General features: G+C 40.1%; 1 protein-coding gene across 7 annotated transcripts in view; it reads right to left on the bottom strand.

Moving 5' to 3' along the window:
- Positions 1–24,411, bottom strand: part of TFDP1 (transcription factor Dp-1) — a 37,460-nt gene extending 13,049 nt beyond the window's left edge. For 2 of the 7 annotated variants that reach the window (XM_053935545.1, XM_053935551.1), the window contains exons 1-4: positions 23,693–23,798; positions 22,822–22,933; positions 10,141–10,207; positions 28–134 (exon numbers count right to left, since the gene is read on the bottom strand). In XM_053935545.1, the coding sequence (XP_053791520.1) occupies positions 28–134; positions 10,141–10,207; positions 22,822–22,833 (186 nt within the window). In that variant the 5' untranslated portion in view covers positions 22,834–22,933; positions 23,693–23,798. Of the gene's footprint in view, positions 1–27; positions 135–10,140; positions 10,208–22,821; positions 22,934–23,062; positions 23,129–23,692; positions 23,800–24,327 lie in introns of those variants that run through there. The other 5 variants (XM_053935549.1, XM_053935548.1, XM_053935547.1 and 2 more) reach the window with 5 other exon arrangements.
- Between the last annotated feature and the right edge of the window lie 681 nt (positions 24,412–25,092).

The following is a 25,092-nucleotide window of genomic DNA, read 5'->3' as shown; positions in this document are numbered from 1 at the left end:
CAAAAAAACCCCACAAAGTCTCCTTACCACTTGTTGTGCAATGTTGACATTAGACTGTCCAAATGTTTTTGGCAGGAGCTGTTTTCCAATTGTATTTACTGTAGAAGGATGAACAGCCAATAGAGAAACAACCCCTAAAACAAATATAAATAGAGAGCTTCATGTCAGCACATTGTATTATTTTAGCAAATAGTCTCATCTATACTACCAATGCCTATTAATGGAAACTAGCCCTGAAACATGTAGTCTCAATATAAATGCAGCATTTACACATTTGAAGCAGAAAAAGAAATTAAGATTCACAGTATGTTCTCTCAAACTTTCTTCTATGTAACCTTACAGGTCAATGCTTTAATATTAGTATGGTTTAATTCCTTGTATTACAACTTCTCTCTTAAAGCAGGGCAACAGAGGCAACCAGCATTTGACAAAAAGCATAGTCCTCTCTTCTTCTAGCCTTACTCTTAATGGCTATTGAAATAATTTTCAGAACCACCTGACAAACATGCCCAATGCCATAGCATATGGCATAGCCTTCTGAGACATGCTGATCTACAGGAGATAAAATTTGGCTGGAACAGGCCTTTCCAAGGGAATATTCCCAACTTTCCTCTAAATGGCCCCTCCCAGCTGAAGGCAGGGAATTAAAGAACAAACCACCCCAAGAATCCATTATTTCAGAAAAATACACGCAACTCAGCACACCAACCCTGCAGGAAAGGTTGTTCTCTCTCTCCCTGTTCATAACCGATACATAATCGGCACTGGTAGGTAAAGCAAGTCTTAAGCCATGTAAAAGATAAATCAACTACAAAAATAACAACACAGGTATCCACTAGCATTTTGCTGTTCCATGATATAGTTTAGAAGAAAGAACCCCAAACCCACCTATTAAAAACAAACAAAAAACTCCCCAGCCAACAACAAAACAGAGCAAAGAAAAAAGAAGCAACGAAGACTAACTACAGTAAGAAAATGATGAACAAACCAGTCTTAAAATACTGGAGACATTTTTTTGCCAGATCAATTGTCAAGTGGTTGTCAGGTTTAGCAGTTGTTTCTCTGAGATGACTTTCAAAGAGGACAATGGGGTCAGAAGGACTTGGTACAACTCATATTCCTCTGTCTTTTTCCCACTCTCCAATGCAGAAGTAATAAATATGTATTTTTACAAGGGCTGTATCAGGAGGGCCGTAACTGGTCCTTAATGCCTATCATTCCTTCTTACACATTCAGGAAGTCTATGGGAAGTTTGAGGACAATTCAAATCTTCTTTAAGCCCTTGCTTTCCAGAAGGCTTATACTTCCCAGCTGCTATTACTACACCATGTCAAAGTGATAGCTTCACTTAAGAATTTACTCTCAGTGATCAATTTTTCCCAAACAGGATGCAGCAGCATGTCCTTCTTCCATTACTAACCAGCTTCCCAGTGCTCTTTCAGAAAGTCAGAAGCTATCCAGTTTGTAATGTAAGTCTGTTATACCTTCCTGTCCCTCCAAGTACACTCATCACTATCATGACCAGAATTATGTTTGTTCTTCCTCTCTGTGGAATACGATAAATCAATATAAACTACCCCGGCTAGCAGTGCTTGTGCAGCTTCTTCTCAGCTTCCTGGGGGTCTTTTTTTTAAACTTCTCCTCACTGCTTTAAAAAATTCAGTGCAATCCGAAGACTGTATTTCCAGTATAAAAGAGGAGTTGTAATTGCTTTCCAAGGTTAAGACACCTCATCTATTTGATCATCTTCTCGGAATCACAGAATATTCTGAGTTGGAAGGGACTCACAAGGATCATCAATTCCAACTCTTGAGTGAATGGCCTATACAGGAATCAAACCCCCAACCTTGGCATTATGAGCACCATGCTTTAACCAACTTTCCCTTACCTCTGATGGTCATTGTTTCTTTCTAGTTCTCCTGCCCTTTCTTTTGCAGGTGACAGGCATCCATACAGTATTTGTGACCAAGGAATGCAGTATGTTATTTATAGCTCGTTTACTATTTTATTCCCTGTTCCTTTTTAAGCAATTCTCAAAATTCCCCGCCAAACACTGATACCACATTTTCATTAAAATAACCTATGACTTCAAGATCTTTCTTCAGTGCTAATAGCTCACTCGGGATACTCATTGTACCAAGTTCAGTTTTAACCAATTATTAACCCATGGGAGGACCATCCCATTCTATCACACCTTAGCTTAACAGGCTGATTAAGGGCCTTGATAATCAATTTTTTTTAAATTATTTCTAAGAAATCCAAGGACATTGCTCTGATTAGATAATCCTTATCCAAATGGTTGTTTACTCTTTCAAAGCATGACTTTGAAAAGAAGTAACTGCAGACCCTGGCTTTTCGCCTCCCTCTAGAAAAGCCCTGTTGAAGGCCACTATCACATCTGTCCACACATGTATTGCCTTCTCTGTTACGTGCTCAACCGAGCTGCCACTGAAGTCTGACTTACTCATCTGCCATTATCTGAGCCCTTCACAAACTGGTGCAGGCTATGCTGCTCTCTTTCCTTCTGGTACTATATCAATAGTACTGGGGGCCTGGGCAGACAATAAGCTGTGTGTGACCCAGAGGGGCTCCCTTATGCTAACAAAGACTTAAACACATCCTGGGCTGCATTTGGAAGCATACAACAATAAGTGATTATTCCTTTTCTTTCAGCAGTCCTTACACTGTCCCAGGATGACTCTGTTCAGTTTTGGGGCCCAGAGAGGCACTAGCAAACAGGAGAGAGTGCAGCAGGAAGACACCAGTGTGCCTTGGGTACTCCTGCACAAGGAGAAGCTCAGGGAGAATGGCACATTCAGCCTCTGGAAGAGAAGGTTAAGGTGGAGCAAGGGGTGTTATATGCAGAAATCACTGCCTTCAACTATTAAAGGGAAGTATAGAGATGACAGAGGACACAACAAGAGGAAAAAAGGGAATAGTCACAAGTTGTAGCATGGCAAATTCCAACCAGGGAAATTTCCAAAGGCAGTGCACAGCAACAGGCTGCATAGGAGATTCCTTGGAGATACACAGCAAAATTCAAGAACTGAAGGCTCTGTGCATCAAAGCTGATCCTGCTTTGAAGGTAAGGTTTATTAGACGGCCTCTAGCCTCCTGTTATTAATAATTTTATTTTCTGAACAGAAATAACTATCTTGCAACTAAAACATCCATGTGAAGGAAAGAGCACACACTATGTTTCTTTAATTTTTTTAATTACGCTAACATTTCCTGTAGTGCTGTGCCAAAGTTAATTCCTGCAACTGAACCAACATGGCTCTAAACGGAAACTGCAAGGTTCATCTTTCTGTACAGCACAAACTGACTGGCAAGGAAACATAAGTGTAAGTGAAAGAACAGTAACACAAGCATCACCATTCAAAGCAAAGTCAAAGTCAACTTATAAAAGCTGTAATGAGTATAACTGCTCAATTATACAGAAAACTTTTAAGAGGATAGTTTCAATGTCTCTGTCCAAATGCATTCGATTTTCTCATTTGCCTCACATGCAAACATTTTACTCATATTCATCTGCATTTTCAAAGGCTCATAATATGTGGGAGGGTTTTTGTTTGTTAAATACAAGCAGAAGTAATTTTATCAACTTAGATTTGCAAGTGACTGACAGCTCAGTTTCTCAAACAAATCTTATTACTAATTTCTTAATTACTGTTACTCAGCAATCACTGCAATCCCAACAATCCTGTATTTTGTAGACAACATACAGTGTACATAACAGCATGTAAAAATTAAAACCATAAGTTTGCAAACAGTTTTACTGGCATCAAGTCTTCTTTTCAAAACAAATTATTAATACTGCTAATACTGACACATCTTTTTTTCCCCCTTAAAGACTTTGAGAACCACAGGGAAATGCCATGTAGAGCAGAAAAAACAAAGTATAGAGAAGGATATAACTACTACTACTACTTACATTCTCAGTGTCACAAATGTTTGGAAAACTACTTTTTGTAACTTAAAAGCAATCATTAAACCTAAAGGGGAGTAGAACTTCAGCAGTATGATGTCCAGAATACCTCCAAATACAAGATAATGATGCAGGCGGAATCAAGGAGTAATGGCATAAAAAATTTGCAGATCAAAAGAAGCAGCACTCTAACAAAACCTACTATTTATCTGTCTACAAACAAGTAAGTGCTCTCTTTGGCTACTGGTCAACTGGACCTTTGCTTGCATATAAAAACAAACCAAAGAGTTTTACCAAAAAGAAGGAATCCCTTGCAGAATTTTGACAGTTTAAAGGGAGGTGATGCAGTTAATTAAGAACATTTAAAAATCTTAAGATGACATAGAAAAAAAGACACAGTATGAAAGAAATGAGTGCCCTCTGCAGACAGTGAGGTAGATCTCCTGAAAAGCTGACTGCTCCAGTTCTTGAAACAGTAGTGACTTTGAATTTTGTGTTCAGGATAGAGAGGATAGGCTGAGGTACTCCTTGCCTCAGGGGCAGAAAATCCCATTCACTCCAGATACTCTACCATTTTCTGAAGTAACTTGCCTTTATGTTTTCTTTACTTGAGAAAAAGAGAGCAGTCAACAAAAAACAACTCAGTTCCCTTGTAATGCAGTCTCTAACAAACTAAATTCTGTCATAAAATAGAGGTGACAATTATATCCTGGGAGCTGATTCCTCACATCACTCCTGTGATGTTGCAGTTGTTAACATCTCTGTCAGGAACATCATAGATATTTCCTGTTATTTTATTAGTTAGCTATATGCTAATTTTCAGAAGACACAGAATTCTTTTTCAGGGTCTCTGTGTGACAACACACAGATGATTGTCTCCAGTTGTGTGCCAAGCCAAGTAAAACCACCTCTACTTACTGAAGAAGCCACACCATCCTGTTAAGACAACAAACATGCTTATACAGCAATTCTGAACTTTTGTGCAGAAATCCATGTCTCCCAGTGTGCAGTACTCACTAACTGATTACATCAACTCAGACTTCTATGTGATTCCTACCATCTTTATATATGACTAGTAATAGTTCAGCTATTACAAACCAGTTTTTCCAAGTCTGTGTTGAAATAAACTGGGGTGCATTTCTAGACTTTCCAAAATTCTGTTTCTATTTCCAGAAAGAGTTTTATTTCCTTAGCTTCACTTTAGACAACATTAATTGGATTTTCCTCAGCTGCAGTAATACATATGCATTTTATAACCAATTTCAAGCATGTATCTGTTTGCTGAAGCATAATTCATGGGTTCTGAAATTGATCTCTTGTTCTATTCCAGAGGAACAATTCCAGTCAGTTAAAAATCAGGGAGTATGAATTTTCAAATGAAAGTAACAATAACATTACACTGCAAGTTTCTTATCACATAAATTAAAAGAACAAAACAACCTTATAGCTAGGCAGTGTTGAAACACGAGTCTAAGCACACCTTAAAATGTTACATGTTTGTCTTTGATTTATTCAAATCTGAAATGTAAATATAATTAGCCTATAAAATGTGAAACCTTTTTTTAAAGCGTAAGCAGTGAAAGCAGCTAGAGACATACCTTAAAAGCATTTTCTGGTTACATACCAATAATGCCACCTACTGGCTTAAGAGAAGATCCAACTTTTCTTTCTGAGTAATTTTTAAACGAAAAGCTTTAATTTCAATACAATATTAATACCACTGGTTACCTTTTCCCTCTCATCCATCTGAAGCAAATAATTTCTTTCATCCAAATTTCTCCACAAGTGAGGGGCAGAACTAGAATTGAATGGTGTTCTATTTAATACTTCAATATCAACATTCATCTGAATATGACATGGACCAGAACGTAAGTTTTCTTCAAAATGTATTCTCCAGAAACAGCAAAATTTCTCAGTTTCTAAAATTCATTGCCAAGTAACCAATAGAAAACACAAACTCGTAAGGAAATTTTGCTAGTTCAGCCCCTATTAAAAATTCTTTCTATCCTTCCAAACCATATGTATTTGCTAACTCTCAAAATTAATTAGGCAGTTGGAAACCACCTTTCTGGTTACCAAGTAAAACAAACCTTTCACAGTCATACTTCTTTTCAGGGCTATATGGAGTGTTACACTCCACTAATGGAAATACACAGGGGTATCAGAAAACATGGGCAAATTTACAGGCAACTTCTGGAGTTTGCACAAACACTGGAGGAAACACAAGCTACCATCTCATTTCTACCACAAATAGCTTGATACCTCCTACTTCACAGTAGAGACTTTTTTGAAGCAATACATTTTTAGAGCATTTTCTAGAAAGCTATTTTATGTGCATGACTAATTTATTCAAAATTGCATGCATTACTCATTATAAACAAACCTTTGTGGGATTGTTGATTGGGTTTTTGAGGCTTGTTGTGTTTTTGTTTGGGGTTTTTTCCATACTGTTTTATCCTCTTAAAATAAATAAAGTCTGTCTCTGTTTTAAAACACAAATCCTAATCTGGAGGTCATGGCTGAGACCAGTCTCTGAGATCAGTCTCTCCATGAGATAAGTGGAAGCACATCCCTGTTTGCTGAAGTAAAAAGGTTGTCTACACTAGTAACCTGTTTCTGTCAGCAGACATTAATGAACAGTCAGGGAATGAGTGTATGGATAAGACTTGCATACAGGGATTATTCTCTAACATACCCTCTCTATCTGATTCCAAATCTTTAGGATTTTTTTGAGCAAGATGGTGATGTCCCCTCTTTATTATTCATCTAAGAAACAACAGCAACATAACCCTACCACCAAAACTCAAGTCTGAAAAGAACTTATCCAGTTACCATACTTCTGCCAGTGAAGATTAAAAATTTACACAAGCTCATTCACAGTCAATTTTGAAAGCAAATTGCAACAAAGCTGTTCAGGCTGTGAGAACTTTTGCATCATGAACCTGTTTTGGCCAGAAAAGTCAATCTTTGCTTATCTTTCATACTTGAGCCATATACCTACCACTTAGTCACATACCTTACAGACTGCTGACAATGATGTTATAGAACCGTTTCAGTAACAATATTCTGCTCTTTCTCTTTAACCCGGTTTTTCCAAGCATGTCCCTATGACCCAGCACACAAGTCATTTTTTTGTCCTCTACCATTCCCCTTAAAACCTTTATTCCTCTGACAGCTGAACTCCTCCTCCTTTCACATTTGGCTAGCAACAAGTAGAAACTGAAGTAATAGATTTCTTGGTGGATTTTCTTCTCAATCCACTGAGTTTCAAAGTTGGACTTTTCCAATACTGTGATGGAATGCACCCTCTGGCATTACTAATCCAGTGACTTTGAGTGCTGTATGTGCATAAGAAGAATGAACTTCAAAAAGCAGCCAGGCTCCTGCATTCTCCCTCAAGAGCCTGCCCCATTACTGTTGTCAAGGGCAGGAGATTGGGCTAAACAAACCACTCATCTGACACAGTAGGAAGATTTGACCCCACAACCAATATCAATCATGTAATGTACTCTCAATCTCTCCTTGTGATTGACTTGCAACTTCTAGAAAAGAAATACAAAGAAAAATACAAAGTTTCTTTCCTTAAAAGAAATACAAATCCAAAGGGGAAGATGAAGAAAAACCAAAACAAAACCAAAAACCCAAACAAACAGACACATAAAGAAAGACCTTTAAATGGTGACCACCAGATAAGAACATAAAGATTTTTTCCCTAACCACCTTCAACTCACCCTAAGAAGTATACCAGATACACTTCTGCTACCCTATGGAAAGCTTACTCCATGACTGTTCTGGACTGAATCCTCTCCATTGTGGAATTAAGAGAAATTTTGCACAGATTTAAAAAAATAGCAAGAGGACAGCACCTTGTTGATATAATGGCATGCAATGCAGACAGCTACTTTCAGAGAGAGCGTAGTACTTTGCATGTAGTTGTCAGTCAACATTTAAAGACTGCACAAAACCCCCTAAAAATTATAAAAAGTGGCAAAGGAAAAAAGTACTACTTCAGTGAATAAATTCTGATACCTGAGTACTTTAGTGACAAATATTTGCAAGTCTCTGATCAAGACCACAGAGCCTGCACATAAAACACACACAATATCCACAAATTGATGAAGCTAAGAGAAATAGTTGTTCTCTATATTAAGAATTAGTTACTTTCTATTAACTTCACAGAACTCCCCTAAAAGCAGTAAGATGCAGAAATGGGCTGAGGATAGTTCAGTTTGCTGTGTCATACATTGAGAGTAGAGAGCTCTACTCTCAAACTGGACAAAGTGCAGGGCTATAATAAACTACTTAAGAACTTGAATTTATTTACAAAATTCTATAAGCAATAAAATGCCCTCCAATTTGATCAGTTCTACTTAGAGCTATGAAATAATGGAAGAGTCATATTTCCAGTTCTTGCTGTCTAGACTGCACTGTTTTGACTAGATCTCCACTGACTGTAACAGGGTCTAGACACTTATGTGGGTGTAAAATGTACCCTCCTAAAGTATCTGCCCTGAAAAAAACCCCACTTTTTTTGTGCACAGGGTTAGGATATAGGGTACAGCTGTTAAGGATCAGGTACCTACCTGCACACTTCTCTAGCTCAGGGGGGTGTGACTGTGTTTATAGAAATACACCTTTGCCAGTTAATACGTGTCTTCACTCAACCCTTAGTGCCCTCTCCACCAAATGCAGAACAGGACAGATTAGTGGGATACCCCCCTTCTGTAAAGCAGTGTGTATTTTAGACTAGGAAATGTCCAAGACAGAGCCTAGTGAGATGCCAATAAAATACTTGCTGTACCTACTGATGGTTACAGAAGTTAAATGGGTTTCCTGAAATGGTATATAAAATACTAGAGCAGTAATACTAAAGGAGTTCACTTGAACTGGACTACAAATTAATCTGGGAGTATTGGAGTATTCCAACAATGCTTAAAGCCAGTATATTAGTCAACAGTAAGGTTTACAGACAGTAAGCAGATGACTGTGTTAATATAAATTTCACCTTACTTCATACAGCCTATCAAAGGACACCATCTGTCATACACAAGAATAAAGCAGACTGTCATTATTTGAAAGCAACAACAAAGGAAAATGGTCATTTCACCAAAACATATTATGAGGTGCCTATGAACCAAACATAACATTACACAGAAAAATTACTGATCTCTCCATACAAAAATGACTGACACTTCACTTGAGAGTCCCACATACTGTTTTAGTCACTTGTATTCAAGAAAGTTGATGAAAGCAATCAAAAAGGCTCAAAAGATACAATAAGGAAAACACAGAGGACAAAGAGCACATCTGATGAGCAATCTAGGAAACAGTGACTAATTGGCTGCCAAACTACTAAAGACTGTTAACATACTCAGTTGTTATTTACAAGAGTCAGTAAACATGCTGAAGAAAATTATTGACCTGATAAACAACTGTCACCAGCAGAATGCATAAACTGACAAGAATATACTTTACTGGAATTAGAGAAGAGTTCTACAGTCTCACTTTGGAAACAGCCCTCTTGTAAGAATATATGAAATGTAGTCTTCAAATGTAGCATAATGAGTTTACAGAAGAGGTTACATACATGCCATAGCTGTCCAGAACTGCAGGTGGCTGGAACTCAGTGCCACTTCTGGTTTTTTCCCCCAACTACGCCAACTGGGAAAGTGCAGCTCCTAACTCCCCAAATGCTTAGGCACTCTCAGTCTTTTAGCTCACGTATCAAATTCTAGTTCTAATTTTTATCTTGTGTTTTATAAAATTGCTTAATGACATTACATTATCATACATGCACAGGCATTATCTGCAAGACCGAAACAGTTCTGTTCACAATATATTTTGAGATAAACTTGCAGGAGAGTGGATGCGCTATCGTAAAAACTGTCATAACCCATTTTAAACTTCTTCCCTCCTGCATTTTTTTCCATTTGCTAAAACACAGAGCCTCAAAGATGCTTCAGAACATCCTGGTCTTTATACTTCAACACAAGCTACACTAAGGAGATCACATGTACAACAAACCACCACTGAACTGCACCTGTAGTTTTAAGACAATTATAAACCACAGCAAATCTACAGTTTGCTTATTGATCATATAACTTAAGAAAAACTTTACAAAAACTATGCTAAGAAAGCAGTTTAAAGTCAGTAAAATGCATAACAACTAAAAAACAAGAAATGGAGAATCTTACCAAGAATTGTGTTCTTACCTTTTCCAGGACTTAGGTTTTGGTCTATAAACACCTTAAGCTCTCCATTGGCTTCAATTAGTCCAGCCTGTTAAAGAAAGCAACTTTTAATAATTTTACAAACACAGATAGCCTTTTGGTAAAGATGAAAGGTATCTTACCAGTAGCCTCTACTGCTACCACTCTCATTTTGTCACAAACCTGCCACTATGAACTGTTTGGGGTATAGTACTTGTCAAATTTAAGGACTTGATTTTATAAACGCCATATTCTTTAAGAGCAAGCAGAAAATCAGTTTACACCTACTTTGCTATTTGTGTCCTAAGCTCTTACAGTTTGTATGCACTGTTTTAATAGACAACTGCAACTACACCTTTCTCTCTGTAGATACTACTCACCTAATACACAAGGTAAAAACATTACAGCAAAAACAGCACAGGCAGTGGAGAGTGCCTGGTCCATTTTAATCAGGAAAAATATCATTAATAAGAAATATATTGAGCCTTTCAGTTATTATTTTTTAAAGATCAGAATAAAAACCTCTAAAATGAAAAAAGCTATAGGGTGACATAAGGTTTACAAAGTCATCACCATCCATTGAGAAACCTCACAAAGGGATTACTTTTCAAAATACTATTAATTGAATAGAGAACACGATGCAGTATTTTCTTTGTAGCTGTAGACAAAACAGTTCTGAAAAATATTTAATGAACACAGGACACACTGTTTCCATTTAGAAACAACAGCAAGAAAGTCAATACCTGTACTTAACCACAGTGTAGCATATGGTGTTCCAGAGGCTGAAAAGTCCTGAGCTGCATTTTGCACACTGCGGGTACACACAGGCTTACTGACAACTCTGAGCAAGAATCAAGTGCTTTGCTGTCAGTCAGCAGCAAAGCTTCTCCATTGCAAGTCCACCTGAAAAGCCCTACTTGAGATCTGCCACAACTTCGGGAAAACAAGGAAGCCACTAGGTGATGCTGTGGAGTCATTATTATCCAGGTATATCAGACCAAGGATTTCTTACCAAAGACACGAAACTTTAAGCAGGAAACTTTCTCTCCTCAGTGAATGGGGAGAGAAGATGATGGAGCATAGGAGACAAGCTGGAATAAAGGTATAAAGAGCAGTGGCCTGTAATGGCACGGCAGTAAATAGGACCTGGATGCACAGAGAAACCGTAAGTGGGCAGACAGTAGAAGTGATGGATAGAATGAAAAGCCTGTGGCAGTTCTGTCCTCCATTCCCCCCTCCTAAAAAGTAACACAATAGTATAGTTTTAGAAGGCTGCAACAACTTTTCAGTTGTTTCAGAACACTGCCTGTCCTCCTTCTTGCCCACAGCAGAGATTTCTAAGACCCACTTGAACAAACGACAAAGTTTTACCACCCTGTTCCCAAGCACAAGAACTCTTTACAAGCCTCACTCTTCATCACGTTTAACCACATAATTCAGAAAGGAAACAGACTACATCTGACACCTCCAAAATAAAAGATATACTCGTCAATATGAGACCAGTATAGTGTACAAAGATGTTATTAGGGCTACAATATGGCAGCATGACATTCCAGAACACTGGAACAACATGAAGGAAAAATTTTGGCTGTTACCTTATACTCCCATTTTATCTAAATTTCAAAACAGAAGTGTTAAACCATGCAGGAAGTGCAGTCTCATCGTCATAATTTCTTTCAATGCAGTACTTAAGTTTGTATTCCACAGCAGAAAGAGGCTTGTACTCAGGACACCTGCAAATTCTTTTTACCATAAGAATAAAGAATGATTATAAATGAGAATGGGAAAGCATTTAATATATTGTGGTTTTGATCAGAAAACCACCGAGAAAATGGCTATTTTAACCTGTAATGTATTTAAGCACATTAATAATTTTGAATTATTAAATCCATTCATTGGTTTAATATGCAAAAGGAAGCCTGCACCAAGCGCATGTCAGTTACAGTGATATTCCAAAATCAAATATTTAAGCTGTGATATTCAGCAAATTCAAGTATTATTTCAAATCACTATTTCAGTAATTGGAAAATTAGGTAATTCAGAAGTCAACTACTTATTGGTCCCTTCCATTTTCTATTTTTTAAAAATTTGAATGTCTCCAGTAGAATCTTTGCGATTCATTTTAAGTAAATGAATCATCATCAAAGTATCAAATAATTTCATAAGCTTCAAGTCTTCTTCTGCATAATTAAAACATTGAAAGCATTACCCAAAACAATATGCAACTCCAAAAATCATAATTTAATCTAGCATTACAAAGGTTCAGGTTAATGATATATGCCCTATACCATGCTTTTGTGTGACTGAAAGTACAAAAGTCACTGAAAAACTAGAGAATATTTGGGAAAAAACACCACACTTAATCAATAGAAGAAAACAAATTGTGACAATTCAGAAAATAGCAATCACTGAATAACAATCAGTGATTGTTATTGGGGTCTCCTTAGGGACTAATGACCAATATAGGAGTTTCACCACCTTTCTACCAATGTCTTACTAAAGGTTCACCTCTAGCCATTAAAATGGCATGTAAATATTCAACTCACTTGTAAGCATATGCCCAGAAAGACTTCAAGAAAGCTATTTGGAAAGAGTACCATGAATCCCCCAGCAAAACAGTACCCCCAGCTGCTATTATTTATAATGAAAATTCTGTTATTCCAGCCCCAGTATGCTCTTCACACTTCTGGATACACTTTTAATTCTAAGGTGAGCAAAACTTATCCCTGGTTGAAGGGACAAGTTTTGGTCAAAGAAAACTGAAAAGCAAAACTTCCATCCCATAGAGAATTCTGCTGTCTTTATTCTGAAATGGAAACACTAGACAAAACATCTCTCAGTGTATATTTTGAGGCCATTCTCCCTATTTTTCAAGCCAGTTTATTTTGAAGGAAGCACCAGGATTACTCCTCTGGGACCTATGTAGCATAGTGCCCAAAAGAAAGAAAATAGAGGAAAATGTGACTATAGCTTCCATTCAGTATATTATAGTTGCAGATTCACAATGAACCAAAAAAAAAAAAAAGAAAACCCCAAAACATCACCAAAACCAACACCCCTCTCCCCCCCCCCCCCCCAAAAAAAAGCAGCCAGGAAAAGTATTGGATTTTCCCCAATGGAAACTTTCTGTCAGGAAGGGTTCAGACATGAAGGAAATTCTATTTTCTGATGAGAAAATACACTTAGTTTTTAGGTCTTATAAAGCTACTTGTAACAAGGTATTTGGATTTTTACTATTTTCCTTTGTATTCTTTTTGTATTCCACAGTTTCTTCTCATCTTCTCCTGATTCTCAATCTCAAGATGCATTACATCCTTTGATGGTGATCCTGGGGCTGCTTGAAATAATAATGCTCTTTACATCTGATTTTGAAAGCTTATTAAGTGTGTTCAACTTCACAATTCAGCAAAGTTTTGCTCTTTGAAGACACATATTAGCTATATCTACGGCTACAAAAAGAAACCCCTGAAATCCTGAACAGGCAACAGATACAGATACAGCCTTCATCCTTCACACACTACAACAAAGCCAACAATGATTTTAAAAAATAGCTTTTGACATCCAACACAGCATCTAAGCTGTAATAACTTAGTATCTTCCCACAGATCACCAGAAAGGAGGGTAAAGCCCACTGGACAAATCAGTAGATCAGGCAATTTGAACTGCTGAAGCTGTGGTGAAGATCCCAACCATCACTGAAGTTTGGTCTCCACTCATTATTCAGAGCTCCTAAGAAATTAATTGAAGGACTAAACATATAAAAAAAAAATCAACTAAAGTTAGCTTTAGCCTGCTATGAGATCATCAGCAGTCCTAAGGACTGGGAAGTCTATTTCTGTTTTGTTTACAAGTGAAAACTAAAAGGCACTACAAGTGCCCTCAGCCTGAAAATCAGTAAACTGGGAAGCATCTTTTTGTTGGGACTGAAGTTAAACTGAAACAAAATTTTCTGAAGATGCAGAGAATTTCAGTTATTAAAGAATCCCTAAAGATTACAAGAGAATAATTTAGTATCTTACAAACAAGTTACTATTTGCAGTCTCTGAAGTTATGCACTAGAAAATCAATATCCTAACAACAAAAATATAATTTCTTCCACAGCTTTCCAGCCTCGCAATTCAATTTGTTAATAAAAACTAGCATCAAATTATTCACTGAACCTTTAAACTGAACAGGAAAACATGCAAGGTGAATTTGGACAAAAGGACAAAGAACCTATAAAAGCAGTAAGTTTATCTGACAAAAACAAGACTGAACGAGTACATGTGCTATGTATATGAGATTTAACCCGAGAGGCACGTTGCCCCACACTTCTTCAAATAAGTATGGGGAAGAGAAGGGTGCTTTTGTGCCACGGAAATACCTCTTCTACCCTGCTTCTAAGTAATGAGCCTATTTTAAGAACACTACCTGAAAAAGTGCCGAAAGAAGAGCAAAAATGGTAGAGGTACATGGAAACAGAGGTACCTGCTACAAGGTTGGTTCTCAGAAAAGAACTTTTCAGTTGTTAACAGCAGATGAAGCCCATAGAGACTGGAGGCACAGGGCTGGGTTTGACAAAGAGATACAGGTGCCACAGATACAAGAACGGTTAAAGAATGGGAGTCAGAATGACACAGTCTGAAAAAGAGAATTTTGGGACTGGCTGGGAAAGACACAAAAAATGAGCCAGAAAATCAGATGGAAGATAGAATAATTAGGAGTTGAGGTAGAGAAACTGTGAGTCACTGAAAAAGTACAGGCAATACAATTGACAAGAACCTAAGAGAGCTTTAACAAGATCAAATCCTGTGAGAAGGAGGGAAGAACATGGGAAGTGGGAAAACGAACACAATCTAAACTACAACTGAAAGGGGAAATAAGCTGGAACTCAGAGAAGTTGAAAATAAATTAGGAAAGAAGTAGCGATGACAGAATCAGAAAATGGAGGAATTGGGAAAGAAAAGCATCTCCACCCAGAGCTTGTCAGGGCATTTGGTGCTGTTGGGTTTATGGCTGGACTTCTTGATCTTGGAGGTCTTTTTCAACCATAACAATTCCACAGTTACATGACCAGGACGATATCTCTGCTGTCTACAGGCATTTGCAAAGCCAACTAGCAAACAACCACCCATCTTGTGCAAAACTGCAACTAACTCCATCCATGATGATCCCCAGTCATTTCAAAGGCAACATGTCCAAAGGCTCCGTGCCATGCAATTTTACTATGGGTCACTTCATTGACAATGCAGGGTTCCTTTTTTTGTTTGCCTTATTTCAACATCAGGAAGCAACAGAAAGTAAGCAAAGTTACAAAGTGGAACTGGAATAAAGCTTATAATCAGAAATAAACAACTTTATTTTAAGACTGCTTAAACAACCTTTATTCTTCTTTCATCCCTATCCATATGCAAATGCCATTTATAACAAGATGATAATGAACTACTTACCCATTGGTTTCTCATCTCATGCAGGGACCAGAGCAAACATGCTCTGGGAATGAATTATTAAGCAACTGCAAAAGATTATTTTTATGATACATCCATTTCATTTTTGCAAAAAATAAAGGGCAATCAAGATATTAAGTAGAGGAATACTGTAGAAAAGGGCAAAAAGTTCTTAAATTTTAAACATTTGGATTTCATTTTGAAAATTAAGCCAGTGAGAACTATTCTTTACTGTATAAATAACATAAAACTTTTGAAGTTGGGCTGCTGCAGTCTGATTCTTCAAAATTCTCAGATGTGTTGTTTTACTGTGTTTCAGTAGCCTTTTTCTGGAACAGAGATAAATCATATCACATCCTCAGTTCATGGCAGTATCTTCAAGATTAATGTTTCTGCCAACCACTCAGCAATGAGCTACACCATAAAAATGAGCTTTCCAAAGAGTACATTTGAATTTTTAGCACCTTAACTAACAAGGCATAGTCAAAGCACCAAAATAAAGGTCTGGATACCACAGAATTATGAAGGCAAAAAGCTGAATACAGATGAGAAGTGCAGTCAAGCACTGTCAATACAGGCTCTGCTGATACTGCAGGTAAGTTGGACACCGAGCAATACACAAAATTACACCCAAGGTCTCCTTTACTGCAGAATATGTCAAGACCATTAGCTTATTGGCTTTTCTTTCTGACAAGAGCAACACATCCAGAATGCAGCAAAAATTAAATTAACTCACTTTGAAGACAAGTCAAATGGTGGTCTTATCTAAGCAGTCAACAGATCAAAAACACCTCAAAAGTCACTCCATGGTGTTGCTTTTTACAGTTAATTCAATTACTCAAGTGATACAACCCTTGCAAAATTGAAAGCTGATGGCCCCGAAACTAACCGTGAAGCTGTAAGAATGAAACAGAATTGAATACTAGACTGCTAGTGGTGAACATGACAACAAAGCACTGGTTTTCCACTTTTACCACATAAATTAATCAGATAATAAAATCATCATTAGTATCCTCCTGGACTAAATAACCACATGTGGAGGTACCAGCAGCAGCCACTTCCACAACTACGTCCTGCAACCATTCTAGGTGTGACCATAAGAGACTGCTGTTTTCCCAGCCAAACCAAGACTTCATAGCAGCTTTTTCATTGGCACCTGAACCACAGCTGAAATCAACGCATAACATTACACAAGACCCTTCCAGAACCATTTGCCTCATCAACCCCCTTATCAGTGTATTACAAGGCTCCAGTGGCCCACAGAGTAACTTTCTCTGTTACAAATCTGCATAACCAATAATGCATTTCTGGAACCCTTAGCAAATGTAACATAAGACAAGTAGCCAGAAGCATTTTTGGGGAATATGGACCACTGTTCATCTTTAAAATCAAGTTGTCTGCTACCTGAGAACTGTTTCAATATAGACAACATTTAGCAAAGATTGATCCATTCTTCTTCCCACTCCTAATTAGCCATAATAAATCTCCATTAATAGATAATCACGCAATCAAATGCAAACATCAAAACAATTAATCCTCAGTGTAACTTCTAAAATTTGCATTTTTGTTGAGCCTGTTGCCATCACAGTGTAGTTATTCAGTAAAATACTGCAACATACCTATATAAAGCCACTACCATTAACTGGCACATACAATTAATAAAGTTTAACACTTACAGGCTACAAGAAAATGCTTCATTTAGACAAATAAACTGGCAAAGTGACAGGCAACTTCTGAGCTGCTATTTCCTGATTTTATAATACAAACCAAGAGAGGAAAAAACCAGCTCTGACTGCATGCCTGGAATGTATAAAAGAGAGTTTAAAGATCACTTTTCTTTTGCCTTCTTTGAAAAGGCAAATTAAAAAAAATTAGCAATGTTCAAAATCCCAAACAGAGATACCTTTTTTAAATGACCTAATTTCATAATATTATTTGATCACTAATTTGCAAACTTCTGGACATATTAGAACTCACTAAAGGCAAACAGAAGTAGATCAAGTAACTGAACTAAAATGATATCAAAGAACATGCATGACCACTTGAGATTCCTCAAAGACTTAACTCCTCTAGTCCGCCTCAACGAATTTTCCAGTATATAACCCAAAAATAAACATAAAAGGAGAGATGTATGCTGGTATTTTAAGAAAAGTCTGAAGAATGTTTTGAAGACTTCTCAATACCTTCTAGGGATTGAAAGTGCATCATGTAAAAAAGGTCCAAAATAAAGTGGTCTTCCTACTTCCATTGGGTTCTTGTTTTAATCCATCCCAAACGTAACTTTTTTAGACTTGCTCGAGACTGATGAAGAAACATCACATGGAAGAACATGGAAGTAAAACTTCTATGGTGTTCTGGCAAAAAAATTAATATAAAACCACAGATTTTGACTTTACACAAAAACAGCAGCCCTACTAACCTATCCAGTAAAATTGTGTGAAGAAGCCAGTTTGCTGTGGGTTTTTTAAAATATTCTTTGAGCAAAATATTTAGTAACACTGTGAAATAAATCCACTAGATTAAACTACATACCTGAATGTACTCTGAATACTCAACTAAAATAAACCACCAGTGTTAATTCCCACGTCTGTACATCTCTTAAACAGTAATGTTAGATCAGTGATGAACTTTTGGCACATTTTATGGTGTGTCCTCATATTTCCACATGTTCACGGGGCTTCCTTTGCAAAACTGGATATATGTGCCATATCTACTGCTCAATAAGATTCATGAAAGTACCATAAAAAACTAAAGAGACACAGTAATTTATATGCAAACTAGGGATCAAGAGAAAAATCCCTCATAAAATAATTCAAGCAGAAGATGACAGTAGAACATATTTTTTAAGAATAAATTTAAAAATCTGATTTTAGAACAAGCAGTTCCAAAGCCAACACCACTGTTAGTTACCTATGAAACAGTAACTCAAGAACTCTCAAGAAAGGTATTTTAGTCTATGAGAAATTCTGAAGGCTTACAGTGATGTGACGATTTAAAAAGTTTTTGAATTTTTTTTTCAACTTCAAGATATCTGTACACAATTTATTTTTTAAATGGCTTGAAGCGGCCATCCACTAATGGTGAACGACAGAAACAATCACAACAACAGAACTAGATAAGGATTTTTCATTTACATCATTCATCCATTCTGATAAGCGTAATTTTGGAGATCAGAAGGAACCACTCATTCCTTTTGAACAGCCCCTTTCTCTTGTTATTCACTATAACACCATACATTGGACTATCCTCAGTAACAGATCCAGTTCCTGCAAGTGCTTATATTAACAGTACAGAAATTCAGCAGAAAATAAACTCCACTGTTCCTGCTTCTTCTCTCCTATGTAACACTGAGTCTTGAAGAAAAGATCCACAAGCTTCTCTTTCCTTATGCTCCTTGAGAGGCCTCAACAGTTCAACAGTGACAGAAGTAACTGAGGGGAGAAACATGGTCACCACAAGTTGGATCTTCAGCCATGCTACAGAAGCTGGTAATTTAATGGTGCAAGGTACATTAACCAATGCTATTAAAAAACAAAAAGTATTTATCATCTTAATTTACAAATAATTCTCAATGTATAACTGAACATAAAAGTGGCCAGCAAGAAGTGCTCAGTCTTACACTGGAGCTGGAAAAAAAATTAATGTATCAAATTTGCTTTCTTGCTACAGTAATTCCTTCAACTTCATTCAATGCAGCACCCTGGCTAGTTGTAGGCATGCCAAGGGTGGACAGGTGACCATTGCACAGGGAACTGCTTTCCCCCCACACTATTACTCCCACAAATCCAGTAAGGAGAACAAGTAGACTGAGGACCTTGGCTGGACATTTGGCTCCTTCAGCTCCTACCTTGAAGGTGCCAATTTGTAAGTAGCGGAAGAGTTCACAGGAGATGAGGAAAACTCAGACCAACACCGATTAAATCAGAAAGAGGAGTTCTGGCTAAGATGAAGTTTCTGGAGACTGTCCATATGCAAGGACCAAGAAATTTCCCACACAGTGCAAATGCAGGTGTAAACTGTACCAAAAACTACTGACCTCAATTTGTCATCCAGACTCTGAGAAGCAATGCAACGATCCCACTCTCAAGGTATGCAAGTCCTTGAGACATGCCAATTGCTCTTCTCCTGTCCACATGTATTTTTTCATTGTTTCTTTAAATTGCACAAACAGTAAAGTCTTAACACCTAGGAACTAAGATGTCCTGAATCAAATGTGATATACCACATCTGCCTGATTCTGTTAAATTGCTTCTCAGCTCCATCAGTGCTCATAAACCCAAAAATGGCTGCGCTTATTGCCATTACCAGATCACACTGGAAAATGCTGCTTCTTTTTGCCCTTTATCTTTACTACACTTCAGATCCCCTACCCAAAACATAAAGTAATATACTCATGGATACTTTAACCTTCACAAGCTAGTGTTTCTTTTTACATTACCATTTTTCAAGTTATCCAGCTATAAGATTGTGATTATGCACTTAAACTCCACCTGCAGGCTCTTAATTAAGGTGCTATGTATGAATGAATCCTTTTCCCCCCACCTCATAGCTTCCTGACTACTGCTGAGGAAATCAAAGATTTTTGCATAAAACCCCAAAATATAAATGAAAAAAAAAATTCAAATCAATGTTTGCTGCTTATTTTCTCTTGATTGTATGCTCTGAAAAGCATTAGAGAGATACACTTTAAAGTAATAATTCACAGAATTTAGACCTGGACCACATAGTTCATACACATTATTTTGCTAGCTTACCTGATCACTACTTTTGCAATTCTTTGATTCTTTATAAAAACATTTCAGTGGGTTTGCCAGTACTCTCCATCACATTCCCCCATTTGTTCAATTATGAAGTAAAGTCTCAGTCTGCAAACTCTTACAACTATTTGACTTTCCTAGCAGGTTTTATCAAATTATGGTTTTTAAAAAGAAGCATCAGAAGAACTGGACAGGAACAATAAAAGGAAAAGTGCTCTCCTGCAGCAGGCAGGAAGAAGCATAAAGCAGGAGCGTGTTCTGTCATGGTGCACTGTCTCCACACCTTCCCCTTCTGCAGGGCTCCCTGCTCCACTGTCATCACGGCACACTGGCCCCGGCAGCGCAGGACACCAGCAGGATGCACACCTTGCCTGCACTCCCAGGCTGGAGCACTCTGAGCATGCCTGCCCATGGAAATGCCACCTGAAGCCCAGACTTAGGATTTAGCAGCACAGCCCTTCCCACAGTTTAGCCACCTCAGCTCTGCTGAGAAAAAGGGAAGGAAGAGGGAAGAGCAATCATCAACTATGCCATCTTCTTCACCACTACGTCTCACAGACAGTTAGAGCACTTGATGGGTGACATGGTAGAACCACAAGCCATTAATCACAACAATATTTTCACATAAGATTGTTTAAATTTACAGCAACACAGGTTTTCAGAGACTCAGTGCCCAGAAATTTAGTGATACTGTCTGTATCATGCTTAATTTCATTCTTCTGCTTGAAAAAGAACTTGGACTTTGAACAAAAATATGGAAATAAATCTCTTCCCTTCTGAAAATTAAAATAAGTGTTATACCAATTAACACCTCTATGTTATAGCATTAAATCACAATTCATAGGGCCCACAGCCAGACCTAGAAATTTTAAATTTCCCAACACTCACTACACATTTTAGGTGTCATGTAATGGTGGGTACAGTCTGCAAAAAGGTAAGCAGTTCATATTTCTTCCCTGAGGCAGGTTTGAAGTATATGTAGATGTTTTTAAGAACAGGTTAGACAATATTCAGTATAGATTTCACACCCTTTCTAGCTACCCTGCTCAATGCTCATGTACACTTAAAATTTTACCTAAAACCTGACCTAGATTTTAATTTTTCCAAATTCAGTTTATTACTTCTTTAATAAAGATACTGAAAGCCTTTTTTTTTGTAGCTGTAGCACTTTCTCCCATTTCTTAAGTATACTCTGAGGTAGGTTATTCCTTCCTTTCTTCCTTAACTACTCTCTTTCCAAGAATAAACTAGATCTTTCAAAAACAAGGTTTGTTCTTAAATGTCTCATTCTCACTTAGATCTAGCAGGACATTCATCTGTACTTCCAGGTGCTAGCAACTCTTTGCTTAGTTGATCTCTCTCCCAAAAGATAATATTAAACAAACGTACTTTGGTATCTCAATTACTTTGAACTGTTTCAATTTCATCTCCTAGTCTAACACTCCACTTTCGTTTTCTTCCCGCTTATATGGCCTATCATTCCCTGAACTCTGCTATCTGTAATGTACTTGGCCACCCTTATCTCTTCCAGGCAAGCTTTGAGTGACTACGTATGTCTGGTTGCTTCTCCACACATTAAGATGTTTTTCAGCTAAACTACTGAAATTCCCTACAAGATTATTTTTTAAGCCAATCACTCTTTCAAGGAAATCCCCGCTATTTGAAAGCTGCAATATTCCACATTAGGCTGCAACCTGCTGTTTAACCAGTGAGTTGTATCACTTGCCTTTAGCTTGCATGCTGTTGTTTTTTAGGGGTTTTGGGTTATTTTGAAGGGGAGATATGTTCTAATTTGAACACAGACTAGTCTGTTTTCTTATTTTCAATAAGAAAACATGAAAGCCCTATTATATTAGGTATGAACAATGACTGACATCTTAAAAGCAGAATAAACTGAATTTTTTTTTTAGTAAGTACCGGAAGGGGTGAAGAACAAATGTGTTCCATGAGGCAGGCCACAGAATCGAAGCTGCAAACCTTAACGACAGCAGTAATGGAAATCTATGGTGAAAGTTCCCAAAGCCTGTTTTTTACAGACACCAACAAGCATCTTTTGGTGGACAAAGATAAACAGTGAACACATATGGAGAATGAACCATCTTCCCTCAAATGCCCGATGCCTTCTTGAACTCAAGAAAGGCAACGTTAGTTGACAACAGTAGTCAACGACAGCCCTGCCATGTGAACAACATGTGCTGGGCTTTTTTCAATCCAATCCAAACCCAAGCTGTTTTAGTGTTCAGTATGAATGCACATAATGACAACGGCCCAAGTGCTGTTATTAGCATAGGGAAGTCTCAAGATTATTCACTCTGAAAAAATTGCAGCAGATCTGAAGCTGGTTTACACTGTCTACAGGAAAACAGCCTAGGCTTGATGCACAGAATAGATAAAGTTCCACATATTCATTAATGCCAGCGATTATAAAGCCTGACCCCATTTGCTTTTGTTAACAGAAACATTCTATGCTTCCACATTTTATGTGCTACAAATATACTTACATCTTTTGCCATGTTACCAAAGACTAAAAACCAGTCGTCTTAAAATCTTGATGGCTGCAGGAGACAGGGACAATGCTATTTTCTGGAAAGCAGAAAGCAAAGACAGCACCAGCTATAAAAAATGAAAGGAGGGAAAGTTTTTACAATTGAAATTATTGACTACTACCAAATACAATTTAGGCTTCTTTTTTGAAAAAAAAAAAAACACGTTTTTAAAAAGGGAAAAGTTTCCCATCATCACCTTTTCGTCCCCTGAGCCCCACGCTCACGTGTGGGGGGCACTCCTTTCCCGACGGCGGGGGTGAGCGAGCCCTTCCCCCAGCCCGTGCCCGATCCCACGCGAGGCCGGTCCCTGTCCAGCTGCGCCCCTTCCAACACCGAGCGCTGGGCGCGGGCAGCGATCACGGCCTCTTCCTCCCCACCCCCATTTCCAGCAGCAGGCACAAGTAGGCCCCAGGGGCAGCTCCCCCCGGGGCCTTCCAGCCCCGCTTTTCTCCTCCTCCTCGCAGGCAGACGGGCCGCGGCCGCACCGGGCGGCACGGACCGGCGGCCGCCCCTGCGCCTCGGGCACCCCGCGCCCGCCCGCGCCCCCCGCCCGGGGCCTCACCGCCCGGGCAGAGCCCTGAGCCCCGCGCCGCCTCCCCCCGGCAGCGAGGGGCCGCGCTAATCGCCTCGGCGGCGGGGGCGCGGGCAAGGGGGGACGCGCCCGGCGGCACCGCCGGCGGCCGCGGGGGGAAGGGGCGGCGGGCGGACTGTGGCTCCGCGCCGTCCCCATCCCCATCGTGCCCGACCCGCCGCCGCCGGCGGCGCCCCCCGCCGCCGTCCCACGCAACCCCTGGTGCTCCCATCCTCGGGCGCGGGCTGCCCGCACCTGAGCGGCCGAAGGCAGAGAGAGCCGGCTCCATCCCCCGCCGCCGCCCCGAGACAGGGACCCGGAGCGCGGAGCGGGAGCACCCCCCGCCCGCCGCGCTGCTGCCGCCGCTTCTGCTGCTGCCGCTGCGGAGGCGCCCGACTGCACATGTGCGGCGGCTGCGCGGGCCTGGCGGGAGGGGGCAGGGGCGGGGGGAGGCGGCGGGACATCGACATCGGCAGCCCGGGAACAGGGGAGGGAAGCAAGGAGGGAGGAGAGGGCACCGGCAGGGACCGCCTTCCCCCCCGCGCTCCTGGGGAGGGGGTGCAGGGAGAAGAGGCGGCGGGGCAAGAGGGTCTCCCTCGGCGGGCTGTCACTTCCCAGCGCGCCTCTGCCCCCGCCGGCAGCCAGCCCGCCGGGCTCCCGGCCGGCCGCCCCCGCACGCCGTGGCCCCGCACACCTGCCCAGCGCCGCTGCCGCCGAGGGGCTGCCCGCGGGAATGGGGGCGATGCGGGTAAACGAGCGGGGACGAGCGAGCGCAGCGATCCTCCCCCGCACCCTCCCACGGACCCTGCGCGCGCGACCCCGCCACTCTTCCCCCATCTCTTCTTTTTTTCTTTTTTTAAAATAAAATTAAAAAAAAAATTGAAACTTACACTTTTGTGCGTCCCCCTGACGCTGCGCGCTGACGTCACGGGCGCGGCGCGCCTCGCACGGGCACACGCGGAGCGGCCAAGCCAACCCGCCCGCCCGCCGCTCCAAGGCGCGGAGGGAGCCGGGCATGGAGCATGCGCGGGATTTTCGCGCCTTCTTCCGACTCCCCGCCCGCCCCGCGGTGCCGAGCGGTGCCCGCGGGCGCGGCCGCGCTGCCGGCGCGGAGCGGGGCCCGGCGGGGCAGGGCCGTGCGGTTTCGTTGCCACAACATCCTGCTGCCGGTGCTTCCTCATCGCGTTTTGTCCGGCCGTTACTCGAGCAAAGTTTCGCTTGCAGCGATCGTTGCTAAAATTAGGGATTTTGTGGTAATCCAAGCGAAAGTTTTCCTTCGGGCGGTTGCAGCTCTTAACCTTGCGCCCAAAAGTAAAGCACCTCGGGGCGGTGCAGCCTCTGCGTGCACTGACGACCGCAGAAACAGCATGTTAGCGAGGGTTATGTGATGTAATTACATCACTGTCCTGTAAGTTTTGGGGGGAAAAAAAGCCAACCCCAAAACCTGCAGCGTTGCTGGGGGCTACAAAGGCAGAGCCGTTGTAGTGGAAACTGCAGGAAAGCAAGGAAAGCTCAAGAGTCGTGTTCATCACCCCTCACAGGGGTGGATGCAAGGCTGTTCGATGGGGAGGAAGCTATACACAGTTCTGCACACAAGACCAAGCCTGCACGGTACAAGGTTGCTCATAACGCAATGAAGAGAAGAGCAGGAAGTA

Source organism: Vidua chalybeata, chromosome 2 (genome assembly GCF_026979565.1).
Source record: "Vidua chalybeata isolate OUT-0048 chromosome 2, bVidCha1 merged haplotype, whole genome shotgun sequence".
NCBI classification, from domain to species: domain Eukaryota; kingdom Metazoa; phylum Chordata; class Aves; order Passeriformes; family Viduidae; genus Vidua; species Vidua chalybeata.
This window is presented reverse-complemented; position numbering and strand designations above follow the sequence as displayed.